This window comes from Aulonocara sp. 'chitande type north' Nkhata Bay, linkage group LG5 (assembly GCF_057382095.1).
Source record: "Aulonocara sp. 'chitande type north' Nkhata Bay isolate Kocher_YH1m ecotype deep benthic linkage group LG5, A_spYH_male_GT1.1, whole genome shotgun sequence".
Taxonomy (NCBI): domain Eukaryota; kingdom Metazoa; phylum Chordata; class Actinopteri; order Cichliformes; family Cichlidae; genus Aulonocara; species Aulonocara sp. 'chitande type north' Nkhata Bay.
In genome coordinates this window covers 21,645,368-21,662,197 of record NC_141348.1, presented here as the reverse complement: position 1 = coordinate 21,662,197, position 16,830 = coordinate 21,645,368, and the positions used below count along the sequence as shown (strand labels likewise).

At 42.3% G+C, this 16,830-nt stretch overlaps 1 protein-coding gene across 1 annotated transcript; it reads left to right on the top strand.

Annotated features, from left to right (window-relative positions):
* Window positions 1–11,839: 11,839 nt before the first annotated feature.
* Window positions 11,840–16,066, top strand: LOC147330479 (uncharacterized). Its single transcript, XM_086294202.1, has 5 exons — window positions 11,840–11,936; window positions 12,599–12,690; window positions 13,691–13,857; window positions 13,941–14,308; window positions 14,397–16,066. The coding sequence occupies exons 3-5, from the start codon at window positions 13,746–13,748 to the stop codon at window positions 14,571–14,573; spliced, it is 657 nt and encodes a 218-aa protein (XP_086150328.1). The 5' UTR covers window positions 11,840–11,936; window positions 12,599–12,690; window positions 13,691–13,745; the 3' UTR covers window positions 14,574–16,066.
* The last annotated feature ends 764 nt before the right edge of the window (window positions 16,067–16,830 follow it).

Genomic DNA, 16,830 nt, shown 5'->3' with positions numbered 1-16,830 from the left:
TCTTTTGGAAATCACCTTGAATTGACTTTGTTTAAATGTTAGGAAATAGGTAACTGCACAGATTAGAGTTTCTACAATTATCTAAAAAATGGTTGAAAGATAATTTAGCAGTTTTCACGTTCACCTAAAAAGCAATACATCTGCCGTTTATTCCACGAGAAGCAAATGGGATTGTGTTAAGAAGAGCATGTGATGTTAAAATTTGCCACATCAAAAGTGTGGAGCTACTGTGCTGTGGTGACTTCTTGTGAATAAGGGAGCAGCCAAAAGTAACTTTTAAGCCTAAAGACAGCCCAGGAATAAACAGTTATACTTATTGAAAAGGCTTAAAAATGACCACAAAAATAATTAGGAAGGTAGTTTCTAACAGTTCTTAGCTATTTTTTAAATGATGGGTTTGTTTGTGTCACATGGACTATCAGGATATTGACAGTCAATTATAATTAATTAATAATTGTGGGTTCCTTTCTTTATTCCTCATCATATGCTAAAGTAAGATGAACGAGTAAGAGCTCTATGCTGTGGTGGGTTACACATTTACTTAACAGCAAAAGGTCCCCGGTTTGATCCTGGCAGGAGACATGAATCTCTTAGTGGCTCCATCAGGAAAGGTATCCGGTGTAAAAATCTGCCAAGTCAAATATGCAGAGCTACCTACACTGATGATCCCATGTGACTAAGGGAGCAGCCAAAAATGGCTTTTAGGTTACACTAAGATTGCTAGCATGGTTGAGATCTCTTTCCTTCAATGTACATTGAAAATTTCCACCTTAAAATAGCAACCAAAAGTCATGCAGTAGCTGTGAAACCATAAGCATTGAGGCCCATTAAAGAGACACTTGAGAAAGAGAGGCCCGAACGAGATTTAAAAAATGTAAGCAAAATGCTTTCCTCCCTCACTGAAATGGAAATTAGAACAAATAACAGGGTTATGACTCAAAGGTTCAAAACCTCAAATTTGATGCAGTAAAATTAAGAATTACACATTAGTTCTTGTTGTACCAGTACGTGGCGGCCTCCTCGCTGACTCTGCCAGGTTGCCCTTGTTGCATTTTTAGAACAGCACGGCGGGGACCTCCAGGACTGAATGCTAGCATGCCAACACTGTTGATAAGTTAGCAAGCTGCTGTTAGCATTAACTTCAAAGCATAACTGTGTCTAAATCGAGCCTCTCAGAGCTGTGTATTTAAAAAAAGTATGACAGACATTTAAGTAGATTCAGTGTTGTTGTGCTATAAGAACAAAACTGTCTAGTTGGTGGTTTCAGTGCAAGAAACAGCGCTTAGACTTTATTTAAGGCACTGTCCACTGTGCTGCTGCTTGCTACATATTAATGATGTGATGAAAAGTGACTAAACAAAGTCCTTTTCACCAAGTCTATGTTGTTTTGTCATACATGGTGTTAATGTTGGCAGCACCCTTGATGGGAGGAAGACGACACCGCGGCGCTCTCAGCCACAGCGATCTGTAGCCGCGGCTGCATTCAGCCAGTCGACACCTGATCCTACTGTACACCACGTACTGGTCAGCTGGATTTTGGTGTTGGCAGACACAGTGGAAAAAAAGTGACAAGGGAAGAAAACAGGAGGGGGCAAGAAGTGTTCATTATGTTACAAAATGGCAAACGTGCTGCCCAAGTAGGGTTGCCAACTCCCTGAAAAATAAATAAGGGACACCTCGTGGCCAGGGCCGGGCGACCCAGTTGTCTTCACCCTTCCCAGTGTGGTGAATTTTCTAGCTCTTTTTTTGTGTGTGAAATTATTTTTTTAACCATTTGACTTGAAGTTGATTTAAGTAGATGCATATTCTATTCTTTGTGATATGAACACATGTGAAACAAATGATCATTTAGCCATTTATTTTTAGCTCAAAATGACAACATTAACACAATAAAACAGGTCTCTTTCTTGAACAGAAGCCTGTCATGCTTAACTTTTGAGAATATAAGTAAATCTTTCTTTAAAAGAACTCTGTCCTGCTTAACTTAAAATAATAGAAAACAATAGAAAGAAAAATATTCTTGTAACAGTGCACATTTAGTGCATTTAGTACAATTGGCTTCAGTTGAGGTATTATTTCAGCTTTTCTAATGCTAATCAGCTGCTCCTGTTTGTAAACCCGCTTGTTCCCATGATTAAGCATCTTAACTCATCATCATTATTCATCTATGTATTACTTTTATGTATTAGTGATCTATTTGTTGTAATCATCTATCCTTGCAGTTGTTTATTACACAAAATAAATTATATTATCACACTTCTGGCCACATAGCGCTGATTTTCACTGCACATGCCCATATTAACTTTTTCCAGCCAGGTGTTTTCCTTTTCCCATTCTTCCCTTTCTCTGAGGGGAACAAACATTGCTGCTCTAATGCTGGGCTCACACTGTGCGGTTTTAGGCCCATTTTGAGACGATTTTTGAGTCGTGCGACTGATTTGGTGATCGGCCCGATTTTGGCCTTCATCATGCATCGTGTAGTATACGTGGGGTAACGAGAAGCGATTAACACCTCACGACCAGCTCCTGATCATCAATCGCTCGTGACGTGTCACCGCAGCCGCTCACACTGCTCACGCGCAAACGTAAACGTTGGTGAAAAAGACTGAGCAGCACGGCTGTGCAGCGTGTGATCTGGACACAAGCAATGGAGGCACAACTTGTAGAACTTTGGAAAGCTCATCCGAGCCTTTTCGATGTGGCATCACAAAATGATCACGACCACAACAACCTGAAAATAGTTGGATTTACATTGCTGTTCAATCACAGCTGCCTGATCAATGTTTTTCATTAGCAATTTAGCAAAGTTGATGGTGGTGGTGTGTCTGTGTGAGTGAAAGACAGAGAGGGAGAGAGAGCGACAGATTTTCTGTTATAACCTTCATTTTATGGAGGCACAGTGTGAGCACTCAGGTCGCATCAGAGCATCGGGCGGTATAGTGTGAGACCTGCATCGTGACCTACCAACTTCTAACCCCTGCGAGTCAATCGTGCAGTTTGAAAATCGCACAGTGTCTGCCCAGCTTTAGGTGTACTGTCGTCCGAGACTTGCACCGCAGTGTCGGCGTTTGTTTCCCTGTTGGCCATGCTTCTTGTTGTGGTCATCTGTTGTCTTCCGGTATTTTCTCCGCAAGCGACCTTTCCTCGACCAATGAGATGAGCGGTAATCTGAATTGTCATACTCGAATTGTCATAAGTGTGCTGTCAGCTCATTGGTCACAAAGCAGGAGAGGGGCTGGGAATTATGTTTTCCAACAAAGCGTTAATTCCATAAACATTTATAGACTACTTTTGATTCTCACTGTATTACGGAACAAAGTGCGTCCCTTATTAGCTCAATACGGGACGTGTACTTTTGTTTCGAAATACAGGACGATTCCGTATTTTAAGGGACGGTTGGCAACCCTATGCCCAAGTCAGGCGTAATGAGAGCAGCAGGCGATTCGTTTCATAAGGAGAACTCAGACAAACGCGGCGGCTCTGAGAGTTCCTTTAACTGTTACGAAAAGTATAATCCTTTTATCTGACTTGATAATCTGTTTTGACTTTCAGTGTTTCTTTTCAGTTTGACTGGTCACATGTCCATGTTGACTCAGGCATGCTGTCCCTTCAGATTACTCTAACCCATGTTGAAAAGATATCCTCCTGTGAATATATCTCAGTGTTTCTTGACACCACCTTTTTCCAAAAGTGGAAAGCTACCCTTTGGAGATGCTATTTGCTCCTTAACTTTTGACCTGACAGACTAAACGCCGCCTTCAGCCTCTGCCTTCTGCCCCTCACACACCCTTGTCATGGTGATTTGCTATATGGGTGCCAAACTCCAAAAACCTTCTTCACTTTTGCTTCTGCATCTTCTGCAGACGAAAGGCCTTTTTCTTGATACGTGACATGCGTTATTGTCCAGAATGGTCTTGCATAAGCTTTTTTCATGGCAATTTAATTTTGAGTATATCCATTCAATAACCTGATAGTTACTTTGCAGACATATAACTACTGTATAGCTGTGGCCACATGCTGAAGTTTTCTTTAGATAAATTTGGCCCGTGGCTTATTGTCAGTGGCACAAAGAACTACATTTTGCCATACTACCTTCTGTTTCATACTATGACTAATTTTGCATAATAAAGAAATCAGGTATAGTCTGCTATTTATAATACTTGCCATCTTAGCTCATTATACCATTGCCAATTAGCAAAGTTAGGAAAGACTTAGTTTAAAAGATTTTGGACAGATTAAATTTTTAACTTAAAAATGGAGAGTTAATTTGTATCTATTTTTTTCAGTAGCCATCGTCTCCATATAAGTAATGCACAAAGGCACTGGGAAGTCTCCTGCTGTTCTGGACTTTAGCTTTTGAAAGCTCAACATTAAAGCTTAGGCTGCTGCCAAATACATTTTTGGAGTCAGAAAGGACCGTGTTTAGTCGAGAGAGTAAAGTCTTTCAGTCTTTAAAGAGTCTTTCAGTTTGCTTGGCCACATAACATAAATTTTGTCATCAGATGGTGAGGAAGAGGCTATGTGTGGACACCGTGTGCCTATAAGTCTGTGGAAACTTTAAATTACAATGGACCAACTGTATGTGCAGCATTCAGGTGGATTTCAAATGAGTTTAACAGAAATGACAACTCGTCACTCGACAACTGGCTGCGTACAGCGGAGATGGGGGAGGGTCTGTGCTGGCGGATGTTGGTTACTGGCCTGGTAGCCTGGCTGCCCCTGGGAGGGTCCGGGATGGGCGTGGAGGCTTGGGGGTCTGGGGGTGCTCCGCCCCCCGGTCTGGGGTGCTGGCCGGGCCTTGGGGGCTTGGGTCCTGGCTGTTGTGTTGCCAGAGCAGTGGGCGGGTGGGTGCAGGGGGGCTCAGCCCCAGTGCAGGGGACCTCTGGTGCATCGGCCCTACTAGGGGCTCTCTAACTGGTGGGGAGGTTGTTATATCTTTGCAGGTGGTCTCCTCACTACAGGAGCTCACTCTGCAGGTGGGGGGAGAGATATAGGAGAGGTGGAGAATGAACTCAACCTGGGTGTCTATTGTCTTGTGTAGTTTGGGAGATGATTGGATGATGGGGTGGGTGCAGTTTTCTCTGGGGTGGAGTCGGGTGGGCTGCCCCGGACTCTGTGGGGCTGGGCGGTGCTGCTGCTGCGGGCCCCGGTCCGGATGAGCCTGGGCCCCCTTGCCCTGGTGGGTTCCAGAGTGTGGGGGTGCCTACTGGGGTCAGCGGGGGAGCTGGCCCCAGGGAGGGGCCGCTTGCCCCTCCCTTTCTTCCCTCCCCATCCTCAGCTGCCTCCCTATTCCCGCTCTACCACACCCACCCACACACGCAGGGCTTGGGGTGCAGGTATGTCACCAGGGTGCAGGGGAGGCACTCCCCCTCTGTCCCCTTCTGGCCGCCTGTGCCCCAATTTTATTCTGCAACCTAGACATCCACATTACTCACACTCTCACATAACACATACATATAGGGCCTTGGGGGTGGGCACGTTTTACAGCATCCAGAGGATGATCGGTGTACTCCAACCCACCTCTGGCGCTGGTGCCCTACCCTCAACTTTAAATGCATTTAGACACTAAGGGTTTTCGGGAAGAGCCGTGCTGCTCTCTGAGAGGAAGCTAGTACCATGCTCTCCTGAGTTTTAAATGCACTTTAGAACAGCACACAGCAACACTACATATGAGCGGGTGTAGGGAGGTTTGAGGTCTTCACTCACCCCGGTTCTGTTAGCCGTCAGGGCTGGGGGGCTGGGAGGAGGTGCTGGCCATCAGATTGGGGTCTGGGATGCGGGGCCTCCCTGCTACTGCAGATAAGGAGGGTCTAGGTGGGGGTACCTGGACCTGTTGATATAGAGTATGTTTGGGGAGTGCGACTGTCTGTGCAGTGTCTATTTGTGTCTGTCTACACGTTGGGTGAGTGCCGAGTATTTGGTTGTGCATATGGGGTGGGAATGCACGTCTGTGTCCGCGTGTGCCTGTTCGTCTGTGTCTATATGTCAGGTTGGGTCTTAGACTCAACCTCTCTGGGTACATCTCAGGCCCTCTAAAGTACGGAGGCCTATCTCCCCTCACCACACTCCCTGCCGGTGGCTGATGCCCTCAGACGTTGGTGTGTTGGTGGTCCTTGTCGTCTGGGGCTGGGCGCTCATGTATGTACCGGCTCACTCCTGGTGGCCAATTGGCGGGGCCGGGCGCCTGTGGCCCGGCTGGGCTCCTTCCAGGGGGTGGGATGCCCTCAGGCCTCTGGCCTCTGGGCCTTAAGCTCGGTCCTCTCTGGCACAGCTGGCTGCCGGCAGAGCCCGCGGGCACGCCACTGCAACCCCCTCTGGCCTCTGCTCCGTAGCTGCGGGGTGACCTCTCCTTTGGGGCTCTACTCAGCTCTTCCCAGGAGGGTGGCACAGTTCCCCCCCCTTTGGTGGTCCTCCTCGGGTCCTTGTACTCTGGGACCTCTGGATATCTGGGGCCTGGATCTCCTCCATACCTGCCTCATACCCTGGTGGACGGGGCTATGGCTCCCCACACTCCCTAGCAGATCGTTACATGGAGAAACCTTTGGAATACAAGCATGCTGATCCACACAGGTATGCACACAGGTGTACACACGGGTGTTCACAGATGCGGACTACAGCTTTCTTGGCTGCTGCCTCAAAGCACATTGTGCGCTGTCTATCTTGCGTGCGGCACAATATCGTTTATTATTTAGTATCTACTGTTATCCACTGCTAGCTTTATTGTGATGGTGCTGTTTTTTTTTTTATTATTATGTTGCTCTTTGTTGTTTGCTTTCTCTTCTGTTTTTTTTCTCCATACAGGTGATCCAGGTGTTTTGTTTGTTTTTCTTTCTTTTTTTTTCTTTCTTCCCCCCCTTCTCACCGTCTCTTCTCCCCTTTGGTTTTCTTTCTCTCCCTCTCTTTCTTTCATTCTTTCTCCCTGTCCATCCCCCAGTCATGTCTGTCCCGTTTGTAGCAACTGAAAATAAAATAAATTCATAATTATAATAAAGATCAATCAAATGGACCAATATGGCAAGGCCATGATGATCCACTTGGTAAAATAAATCTGCTTGGCAGCTTTCTTGGCCTTAAGACAACAATTCTGATGGCTAAAGATCCAAACGGGACACAAAAAAAAAAGAAAAGAAAAAAAAAAAAGAAAAAGAAATGACAACTCGTCCTTGGTGTCTACGGCTGTCCTTGTCCATATCAGACTATAACCACTGGTTTATTTATAAGCTAATTGCACCCCCCCCCCCCCAATCAGAAATCCATATCCACTCACTGGCAGCTTTGTTATAAATTGCTAGTTTCTGCTTGCCGTCAGAACTGCCTTAATCCTTTGTGACACAGATTCAACAAAGTGCTGAAAACATTCACTAAGACTAAGCTCTGATGATTTTGGTCATGTTCAAGAAGCCACTTTGAGATTATTTGAGTCTGTGACATGGTGTGTTATGCTGCTGGAAGCAGCCATCAATAGATCGGTACACTGTGGTCATAACGGGGTGGACATGGTTGGCAACAATTCTCAAGTAAGCTGTCGTGTTTAAACAATGCTCAGTCAGTATTAAGTGGCTGGAAGTATGTGAAGAACATTTCCCCCAGACCATTACACCACAAGCAACCTGAACGTTTGATACAAGGCAGGATGGATCTATGCTTTTATGCTTTTTACAACAAACTCTGACCTATCTGAATGTTGCAGCAGAATACAAGGTTCGTCAGATGAATCGTCCAACAACCATGCTGCGTTCAAAGTCACTTAAATCACCTTTCTTCCCCATTCTGATGCTCGGTTTGCCTTTTAGCAGGTAGTGTAGACCATATCTATACACCTAAAGGCACTGAGTTGCTGCCATATGATTGGCAGATTAGATCTTTCCATAAACAAGCAGTTGAACAGGTGTACCTAAGGACATGGATCGATACTTGAGCAGTGTTTAGTTTAGTTTATTGTTCTTAGTGACTTACTCTCATGCTGTTTATACAAAATTAGATGTTACTATTCAACTGGTCGTCTGCACTGCTTCAAGGTTTGCTGTTACTCAAACTCAAAGCTGCCTAGCCATTCTCCTCTGACCTCAAGAAGGTGTTTTCACCCCGAGAACTGCCGCTCACTGTCTGTTTTTGGACGATTTTCTGTAAATCGTACAGATGATTGTGTGGGAAAATCCCAGCAGATCAGCAGTTTCTGAAATACTCAGACCAGCCTGTCTGGCACCTATGAGCATTAAAACATGTTTCTTCCTCATTCTGATGCTTCATCAGGTTTTTGACCATGTCTACATGCCTAAATACACTGAGTTGCTGCCATACTAAATAAATTCTAGAATTTCTCTCACCAAAAAGAAATCATAACACAAGCATATTTAATGATCTATATTAGAGGAAACCATATTATTTGTCAGATAAACCATTGAAAAAGCTCCAAAAAGCTTGAATTACTCCTGGAACTGCTGGAAGAAAAAGTCAACGAATGAATCAAATAAAAACAGGAATTAACTTGCATTCTCTTTTTTTAATGTCATTATAAAATCCAGCAGTAACATGACTTGGTTGCATTGCTGTCATAGAGATGTTTGAGAGAGTGAGTGTGTGAGAGAGGGAGACAGCGGCCGGCTGCTAGAGATGATATTGTTCCAGCGGGAGGAAAGCTAATACGTCTGTTTGTGAGGATGCTGCACCTGTCGTTTATTGATGGACTGAGCTGTAAATAACTTTCTATTCAGTGCTCCACGGGGGCCCCTGTGTGCTTCCTTCGGCGTTCTTCCTTTTATTCTATACCTGTTCATGTACACACGCCTACACACAGGTGCACGCGTCACTCGCCACATTTCTGCACATTTTCTAAAGAGTCTCAGAACGGAGCAGAATCTCTTAGTCTTACCTCCGATAGTGACAAAAATAAACACTCCAAGTGAAGATATACATACATGTATATTGTTAAACAGTATCAGGTTGTGTGTGGGTGTGCTGCTGAGTGTGGAAAAGCCTCTCTGGGTGTATTTTTAGCAGACCATTGTTGAGCCCATAGAGACCTCTGTAATTGGATCTGGTCTCCCTCACTAAGAGTGTCCGGTGATAAATGTGGTGGCAGACGTCATTGCTCATGCCATCTCTGTGATAACTGTATGCTCCACATCACCGCTCTAAAGCTCTTAGTCGCGGCTGGATTAAAATCGTAACTGATTGGTGAGCCGGCTGAATTATCATTCTGAAGCATGTGAAAAGAAGAGACGGTGGAAACCTTCTTCCTCTGTGTATTTGTTGCTGTGTCCTTGGGTATTAACTTTGCTGGGTGGCAACTTAATAAAGGTGAAAGACTGATGAGATCCTTGATGGACTTGATATAATAAACTGAAACTAATGTGCTCAATTTTTTTGTTACTATAAAGGAAACTGAAAGCAACACAGAATCATCTTGGTAAAGGTTTAAATGGCCTTTCTGCCTAATCATGAAAGGACAGATTTAGTTTGAATTATTGTTAAATAAAAGAGTTTAAAGGGTAGATGTCTTTCTTTTATGATGGTTGCTGATGATTTGCAATGAGATTTAAGAAAAACTGACTCCATCAGCACCAGCAGAAGCTCTTCAATTACTGCACTGCAGTGCCAAAAAGGGGACTGTGATGAAAAACAGGCTGTCAAAAAAAATGTTGTTCTTTCTCACAAAAAGAAGCTTTATGAGAATACGTCAGACTTACTGTACTGTTGGAGACAAATCAATGAATATAAGCACATTACTACTACATTTAAAATAGAGCTATTTTAAATACTTATACTAATAAATGACGAATAAGATGTGAATGTTGTGGAGAAACACATTTAGCGAAGAAGTGTGTGCCTTTGTGTGTGTATGCGTGTGTCTATGTTGGAAACTTCTCTCTGCTCAGCCGGAGAATATGAGAATGTTACAATTATAAAACAAGATTGACAGGATGGATAGTGTTGCACTGGCAGATGACAGTTCCTGGCTGCCTGCCTGGAAGTTATTCACAGCAAGACACCCCCCCCCCCCCCCCCCACACACACACACACACACTTCAGAGAGTCCCAACTTGTAGATCAAGTAGTTGTGAAGGAGGAGGAGGTGGTAGAAAATGAAAGGGTGTGGTGTGTGTGTGTCAAGGTCAGAACAAGCACAGTGCAAACCTGAAAACACACACACTCACACAGACAGTTGGGTATACCTGACCAGCATTTAACAACTGCATCAATCAACATTTGGCTGTCTGATGGAAAAGCAGTGCCTAACTGTTAGTCTGTTTTAAAATTATTGATTTATTGGACTGTTTTGAATGCTTTCATATTAATAGCTTCAGAAGTGATGAAGTATCTCATGTGTCCTCAGAAACGCGAAAAGCTGCCAAACATAAATAACATATAGCCCTTCATATAGTGTAAGTGGAGCCTGGACATTCTTCACATTTGCACAGTGTGCTTCTCACTGCCCAGCACTGTCATCTTTTTATTTATTTATTTATTTTGGCCTGAAAACTGCTGCTGGAGTAATTTTCTTTCCTGGATCATTTATTTTTATGCAAACAACAAATTTCCATGACTGGTTAGTGTTCCAGTGAGTACGACGAGCTCTTTTTACCATTTTAGTCGTGCAGTGATCGATAGCCATGCATCACTTTTTAACCATCTCAGACACTACACCCAGACTGGAAATGGGGAAAAATAACAGCCTGTATCCAAAAGCATTTCCTTTTTAAAGTGAAATATGAAATCAAGATTTTTGTGGGGAAAGTTAGGGCATCTAAAGTGGTCTTAGATGACACACAGCAAACACTAGATAAGCTGGGCAAATGCAAAATAAAAGCTAAAAAAGGGCAACAAAATCTTCCTGGAGCCGAAGTGACATGACAAAGACATGATTCTCATAGCGATGCGAGTCCCTTGGCCCTCACGCAGGGTTACATAAGAAGTCTGAAGTCTGAGTTAGTTGGCACCTCTCTAAGAGCACAAGCTGCTGACCGTAAAGTCGGCTGTCAGGAGCTGACTCTAAGGGCAAGCTCTCGCCGCTCCTCATAACTGGATGGGCAGTAAGGAAGGTAGTCTGCTTCCAGGACTCTGCTGTCTTAATGTGGATCTATTTTTAAATTGATATCAGCCACATTCAACAGATGGCTGAACATCTCAAATGCCAAACACACACGTTCAGAATAGACCTGGAGAAACAGAGACATGACAAAGCTATTACAGAGCTCTCAGCGTAATGCTGGTCCTGAACAGTAATGATGCAGCTCTTATCAGCTGGACAATTTTTTTTAAATTTTGTATTATTGTGATTCAGACTGAAAAAAAAACTATGCCTTTGGGGTTGTATCAGGAAGGGCATCAAAAATGAACTAAATCAAATATGCAGAGCTACTGGCTGTGGTGACCTCTTGTGAATAAGGAAGCAGCTGAAAGTAGCTTTATTGTTGTTCAGACTGACATTTGTGTTAGGTGAGTTACAACAACGGCTTGCACAAGAATGAACAATATCCAGGAGGAGATGGTGTAATGACCTTGTTGACCCCCTGGACTTAATCTAGTACCAACATCAAGTCAAAATGATAGTTTGCTATTACATAACTGTCGACGAGTAATAATTAAAATTTTCCCCGATGGTTCATTGTTTCGTGTTGTGCAAACTTGTACAGTAAATGTTTTTTTTTTTGATAACACAAACTTTAGGAGTATTTCAAAATAAAAGCCGTCCAGAGCGTTTCCATGTCTTTTATTTTGAAGGCAACCTGGTTGGACGCGTCAGGTTGTAGTGGAAGGTTCACGGGCGATTTGCGCAGGTGAGTGCAGTGACGTCATTGCGCAGAGAGAGAGAGAGAGAGAGAGAGAGAGAGAGAGAGAGAGAGAGAGAGAAATGCGGATCTTGCCTACTTCTCCTGACATCAACATTTGTGTGTGAACTTCCTGTCTGGAATGGCCGATCGCTTTATGTGCAAGTAAGGTTCAATTTCAAATGTAATTCATAAACTATCGTTACGTGATTTGCGATTATCGGGGGTTAAAGCGGAATTAGATTTAGACTTGCATGTATTTAGTTTCTATAATCAAGTTACACAATTATAATTCATCCAGTGCAGAAGTTGTTTATAAACATACCTGAAAAACCGACTTCTCAGGGACCTATTGGAAAATGTAAAAAAGAAAACCCTTTTGTTTTATTTTCTCAGTTTTGCTCCAGGCCGGTTATGTTCTCAGTGCTCAAGAAGGAATTGATCAGACAGGTTTTTCTTTTTCAGAGCCAGCCAAACAATCAGCTGATAGCAAAGCTGTTCTCATGCTTCTTTATGCACAAAATGCAGCTTGTCTCTTTCCTCTTTCTTCAGTCTTTATTTAAAACTACTTTACAGCCACTCATGTAACACTAAAATGTTGAAGTTCCTTATATACCCAGGAGGTTTCACTTCCTCCTTTTTTTTTAACAGTTACTTCCTTATGTTTAGCAGTTCTCAGGCAATCTATATGTTGTTAGACTTGCTGAGCATAATATACATTAGACTCTTATCATACCTGTGGTGCTGCGTCATCTGTGCTTAGTAAATGGGCTTTGAGGATTGATGTAAATGGTGAGACAGTGTCTGATTCTTTGAACATGAAACAGGGGGCCTGTATCACATGGAAAACTGCCGAGGAAAATCTGGATGTAGCTTTACATAACAACTCCTGAATTGCTAGAAGAGAGACTGCAGAGGGGTAAGCAAACCAATATAATAAGTTGTAAATGCAGTATAACTCTATTAGGAATTATATCACATTGTACACTTCCAGATATCAAGGTTCAGAAAAGATCAGAATTAAGAAGTTACCTTTACTGTTGTGTCTCTTTCTTTCCTGTATTTTGCATGCTGGGTTTAAAAAAGTGAAACAAGTCAAGACATTACTTCAGTGTTCAGCAAATTAACATAAAAATATATAGCATAGAGTTTCCTCCCAGACCTTTTTTTAACCCCTCAGCCATAAAAGGCTGATAGGGTATTGGTGGCATGGACACCCAAGTTTTTGAATATGATAACTTGAGAACAAGGCGACATTTGAACTTGATACCGTAGATGCATCTACAAAAAATTTTGGACGAGTTCAAATCTCAGTGACCTCAACCTCAAGGTCAGAGGTCAAGTTTTCGGAAAATCTCGTGAATGTGAAAACTCAAGAAGGAAGTCACCTAGGATTTTGAAATCGTCTACTAAAAATCTCGGACGAGTTCAAATGTCAGTGACCTCGACCTCAGCTCTCATCTTTTTGTTAGCAGATGACACCTGACCTGTAACCGGACTAATCTCGTCTGTCACATGCTCGTTTCTTCTTTTTGTTGGAGTGTCATTTTTATCAAACGTTATAACTTCTTTAGAGGTTGACAGGTCAGAGCAAAATTATCTAGTGAATTAGAGCTGCTGCATTTTTTTTCCACATAAGTTTTCAATCCTTCATATATGTATGATTCATGTCATTCCCATTAGCTTCAGCTTTATTTTGTCTTGAGTGCTAATTAGCAATCATCCTATCATAACATTGTAAATCACGGTGATCAGCCTACCCCAACTTTATTATCATAGCAGGTTTTCCTGCTTTGCATCAGCCTTAGATTAGAGTACTTTTACTCAAAGCACTGTGATGTGAAACTCACATGTTTATTTCTGTAGTTTGCATCTCTTCTCAACAGCCTATTTAAGATTTGTATACATGTCCATTACAGCTCAGACTTAACCCTTCTGTGCAATTCACTACATGCACTTCCTGGAGCTGGTGAGATGGAGGAAGCTTACAATGAGCTCTACCAGCAGTTTCTTCGCCTGAGGTCACTTTGTCTGAAACAGGCAGCTCTGCTGCAGCAACTCACAACAGCCCTGCAGAAACAGCAAGGTCTGCATATGAAAAAACACTAATGCTCTAAAACAGCTTCTCAGTCGTAATGCTTCAAACCTTAAACAACTATTTTTGTGCAGGTGCATCTATTCCTAATGGAGAATTAAGTAATGTGATGTCCGTTCCTGTTCAGTTTACCCATGAAATCCCTACATATCTCCTTGAGAAACCTCAAACATTAACATCCGTGACACAAATCCCTGCAGCACAGTGTGGCGCTGATTACCATTCAAGAAATACAAAGAGCTTCCCCGGTCTCCTTGCTGATGATATGACCAAGCTCTGCGTTGATGTGCCCTCTCAAAGAAAGGAAAGTGTTAAGGCGGAGAACAAATTCCCATTGTTGCTACCACTGGACTCCTTGGCGTGCCATGGAGCCTCTTACAATGAATCCAGAAATTCAAGGCAAAATCATCCTGCTGGAGACAGAACTCTACGCACAATCAGGGTAAAAGACGAGCCACGACTGTAGATATTTACACTGTGACTCTGATTTACTGCGCTCTTCACATACATCTTCTCTGTGGTTCTGTTAGATGCCTGTGATGGACTGCTGCACCCTGATTAATGACTTCCAAGGTGGATCTGGTGGGGCGATGTTGTCGGACGTGGCTCTGCAGTCTCATATTTGTGAGTTTTGCCAGGCAGTTTTCCCTGGACACACAACTACAAGAGGAGAGTTCCTACGACATCTGAACACTCACGTCACCTAGATTAAATGAAGTTTCCTCTTGACGTATGACTGACAGTATGTGTTAATATGATAGTCTTTGATGGTGCATGCATAAACCAATCAGTCTGATCCCAGGATTGAAACCTGCAGTTTAGCTTTTTGTCTCTGAATGAACTGTGCAGATGCTGATACAGCTTTTCGGTCTCTTTCGTCTAAAATGAAAGGCAGAAATAGACTTTAGAGCTTAAATGATCACAAAGTTCTGGGAATGGGCATATTAAATACATAACTTCATCTGATTTAAATGAGCAAATTTGCCCTGGTTAAACTGCAGTACGCATGATGTTGGTGGTCCACAGAGTGACTTTTTTAAAAAGCAGCTGTGATGGAAGCTGTCTGAAGATGCCCAAGAACTGACCCTGAGGGGGAGATCAGTCAAATTTATATCGGGTTTGCGTTTTGATTTTTATCAGCCTCTTCCTGGAACCTACTATAATAAAACCACCATGACGTCACTCACTCACCCATTCAGTCTGTGGACTGTTGAAGCCTCATTGAGCATTTTGGCTGTCACCATCTGGGATCCCCCAGGTGGGTCTTACTGAAAAACTGAGGACAGTGCACACCAATGATACCGACTTACACAAACCCCGCTTCACTGTCTGTTTTACTCTAAATGAGACCATAAATCATGAAACGAACATAATGTGAGGCAAGTGTTTACCGAAGTCTTAAATCAAGCAACGTGGCAACATTTTCTCAAAAACTTCTATATAATCTCTATTTATCTGTTCAGAGCATTCAGTAGAAGCAGTCTGTAAAGTCCATAGACTTTATCACTCGCTATTAATCATGGGTACATTACACCTAAGCTCTCTGTGTTTCTGACAAGACACCAGTAGCGTCTTTTCTTTAGGCTATGTAGCGTCAAAGTCAATTTAAGGCAGCTGGTCTTCTTGTATTCTGTGATGTTTTAATGCAGCTAGAAAACACAAACTTTTGCCAAATAAAAGAATCCACTGGATTTTATTCTAAATAAATCTAAGTGTTCAGGGGAATAGGACCCAGAAAAAAGATAGAATAGCCCATTTTCAATTAAGGTTTCTCCCAGTCCTAAAAGCTAACCTTTACCAATAAATAAAATAATAAATATATAAAATAATAAAATCATGGGTTCACAAATTCATGTTTATCTACTTTTGTTGGTTATTTAATTTTTGCATTGCTGATGAAGGCACGTATGGAAAATAAAACCCTGTGTTGTTCATGATCTCAAGTAACGGCTAGAAAAAAAGCAAGTAACTCTCCACATGGTGTCATCCTCTTCTAATCTAAAGCAAACCTGTTTAGATGGGTGACTAACCAGCTGATGGTTTATTGTCTGCTGGTTATGTGATGCTAATTTTACATACATCCGTTCTGGATGGAAATGTATTATTTTTTCTTAATTCTTATTCCTAAAAATATGCCACTATTTTAAACAATCTTTTTAAGCCTGGATGTGTAAATGATATCCATTAATAAAAAAGGTACTGATGATTGATATGAAGTTTTCTTGGTTATTCTTTGGAACCACATGTTTATTTGGAACTTTGTGATGTTGCCAAATAAACATGATATGCAGAAATGGCTCATCAGAACTATTCTACTAATCATCACGTCGCAAAAAATGTGAATGCTGATAATGTGAAGTCTTTTAACTTTTAACAGACAATCTGCAATTATTTTATGCCTTTAATCGGATCAGCTGTCTGTTGCTAAGCCGAGTAACAGAGGAAAAAAGACAGATCTAAGAATAGCCTAAAGATTTAACTCCCTAATTAATGGTGCTGACAGCTGATTGATGATGCAGCTCCCTTCATCTGTTGCCACATTGACTGTCTCTCATAATCACACACTAACTTGGATGTAATTGCTATCTTTTAAAAAGCTAAATGCATTTTTTTTAACATAAAAAATCACTATTTACTACTTTAGAAGTGGTCCAAATGGTAGAGGGATTGTAATTCAATAACAAGACTGTAGCTGTGCTTTGAATGTCAGCACTCTAGCATGCTCAGTGTAATCCAAGCCATGTTCATCCTCTGAGTGTGTTACCATGATAATATTTGCTATTTAGCAGTAAACCACAGAGCAGCTGTGGCTGATGGGAATGTCATGAACATAAGTGCTGGATAAACAGATCATTTGATCAGATGGAGGCAATTCATCCTATGAGGAACATGGATGTCTTGAGGTCAATTTCATTACTGTGTAGACATGGATTCACTGGCCACTTCATTAGGTACATCTGATAA

Excerpts from the sequence above, each read along its gene's own strand:
- LOC147330479 (XM_086294202.1), top strand. The coding sequence starts at position 13,746 with ATGGAGGAAGCTTACAATGAGCTCTACCAGCAGTTTCTTCGCCTGAGG. Across the intron at positions 13,858-13,940 it reads AGCCCTGCAGAAACAGCAAG|GTGCATCTATTCCTAATGGA; the intron begins GTCTGCATATGA and ends ATTTTTGTGCAG. Across the intron at positions 14,309-14,396 it reads GAACTCTACGCACAATCAGG|ATGCCTGTGATGGACTGCTG; the intron begins GTAAAAGACGAG and ends TGGTTCTGTTAG.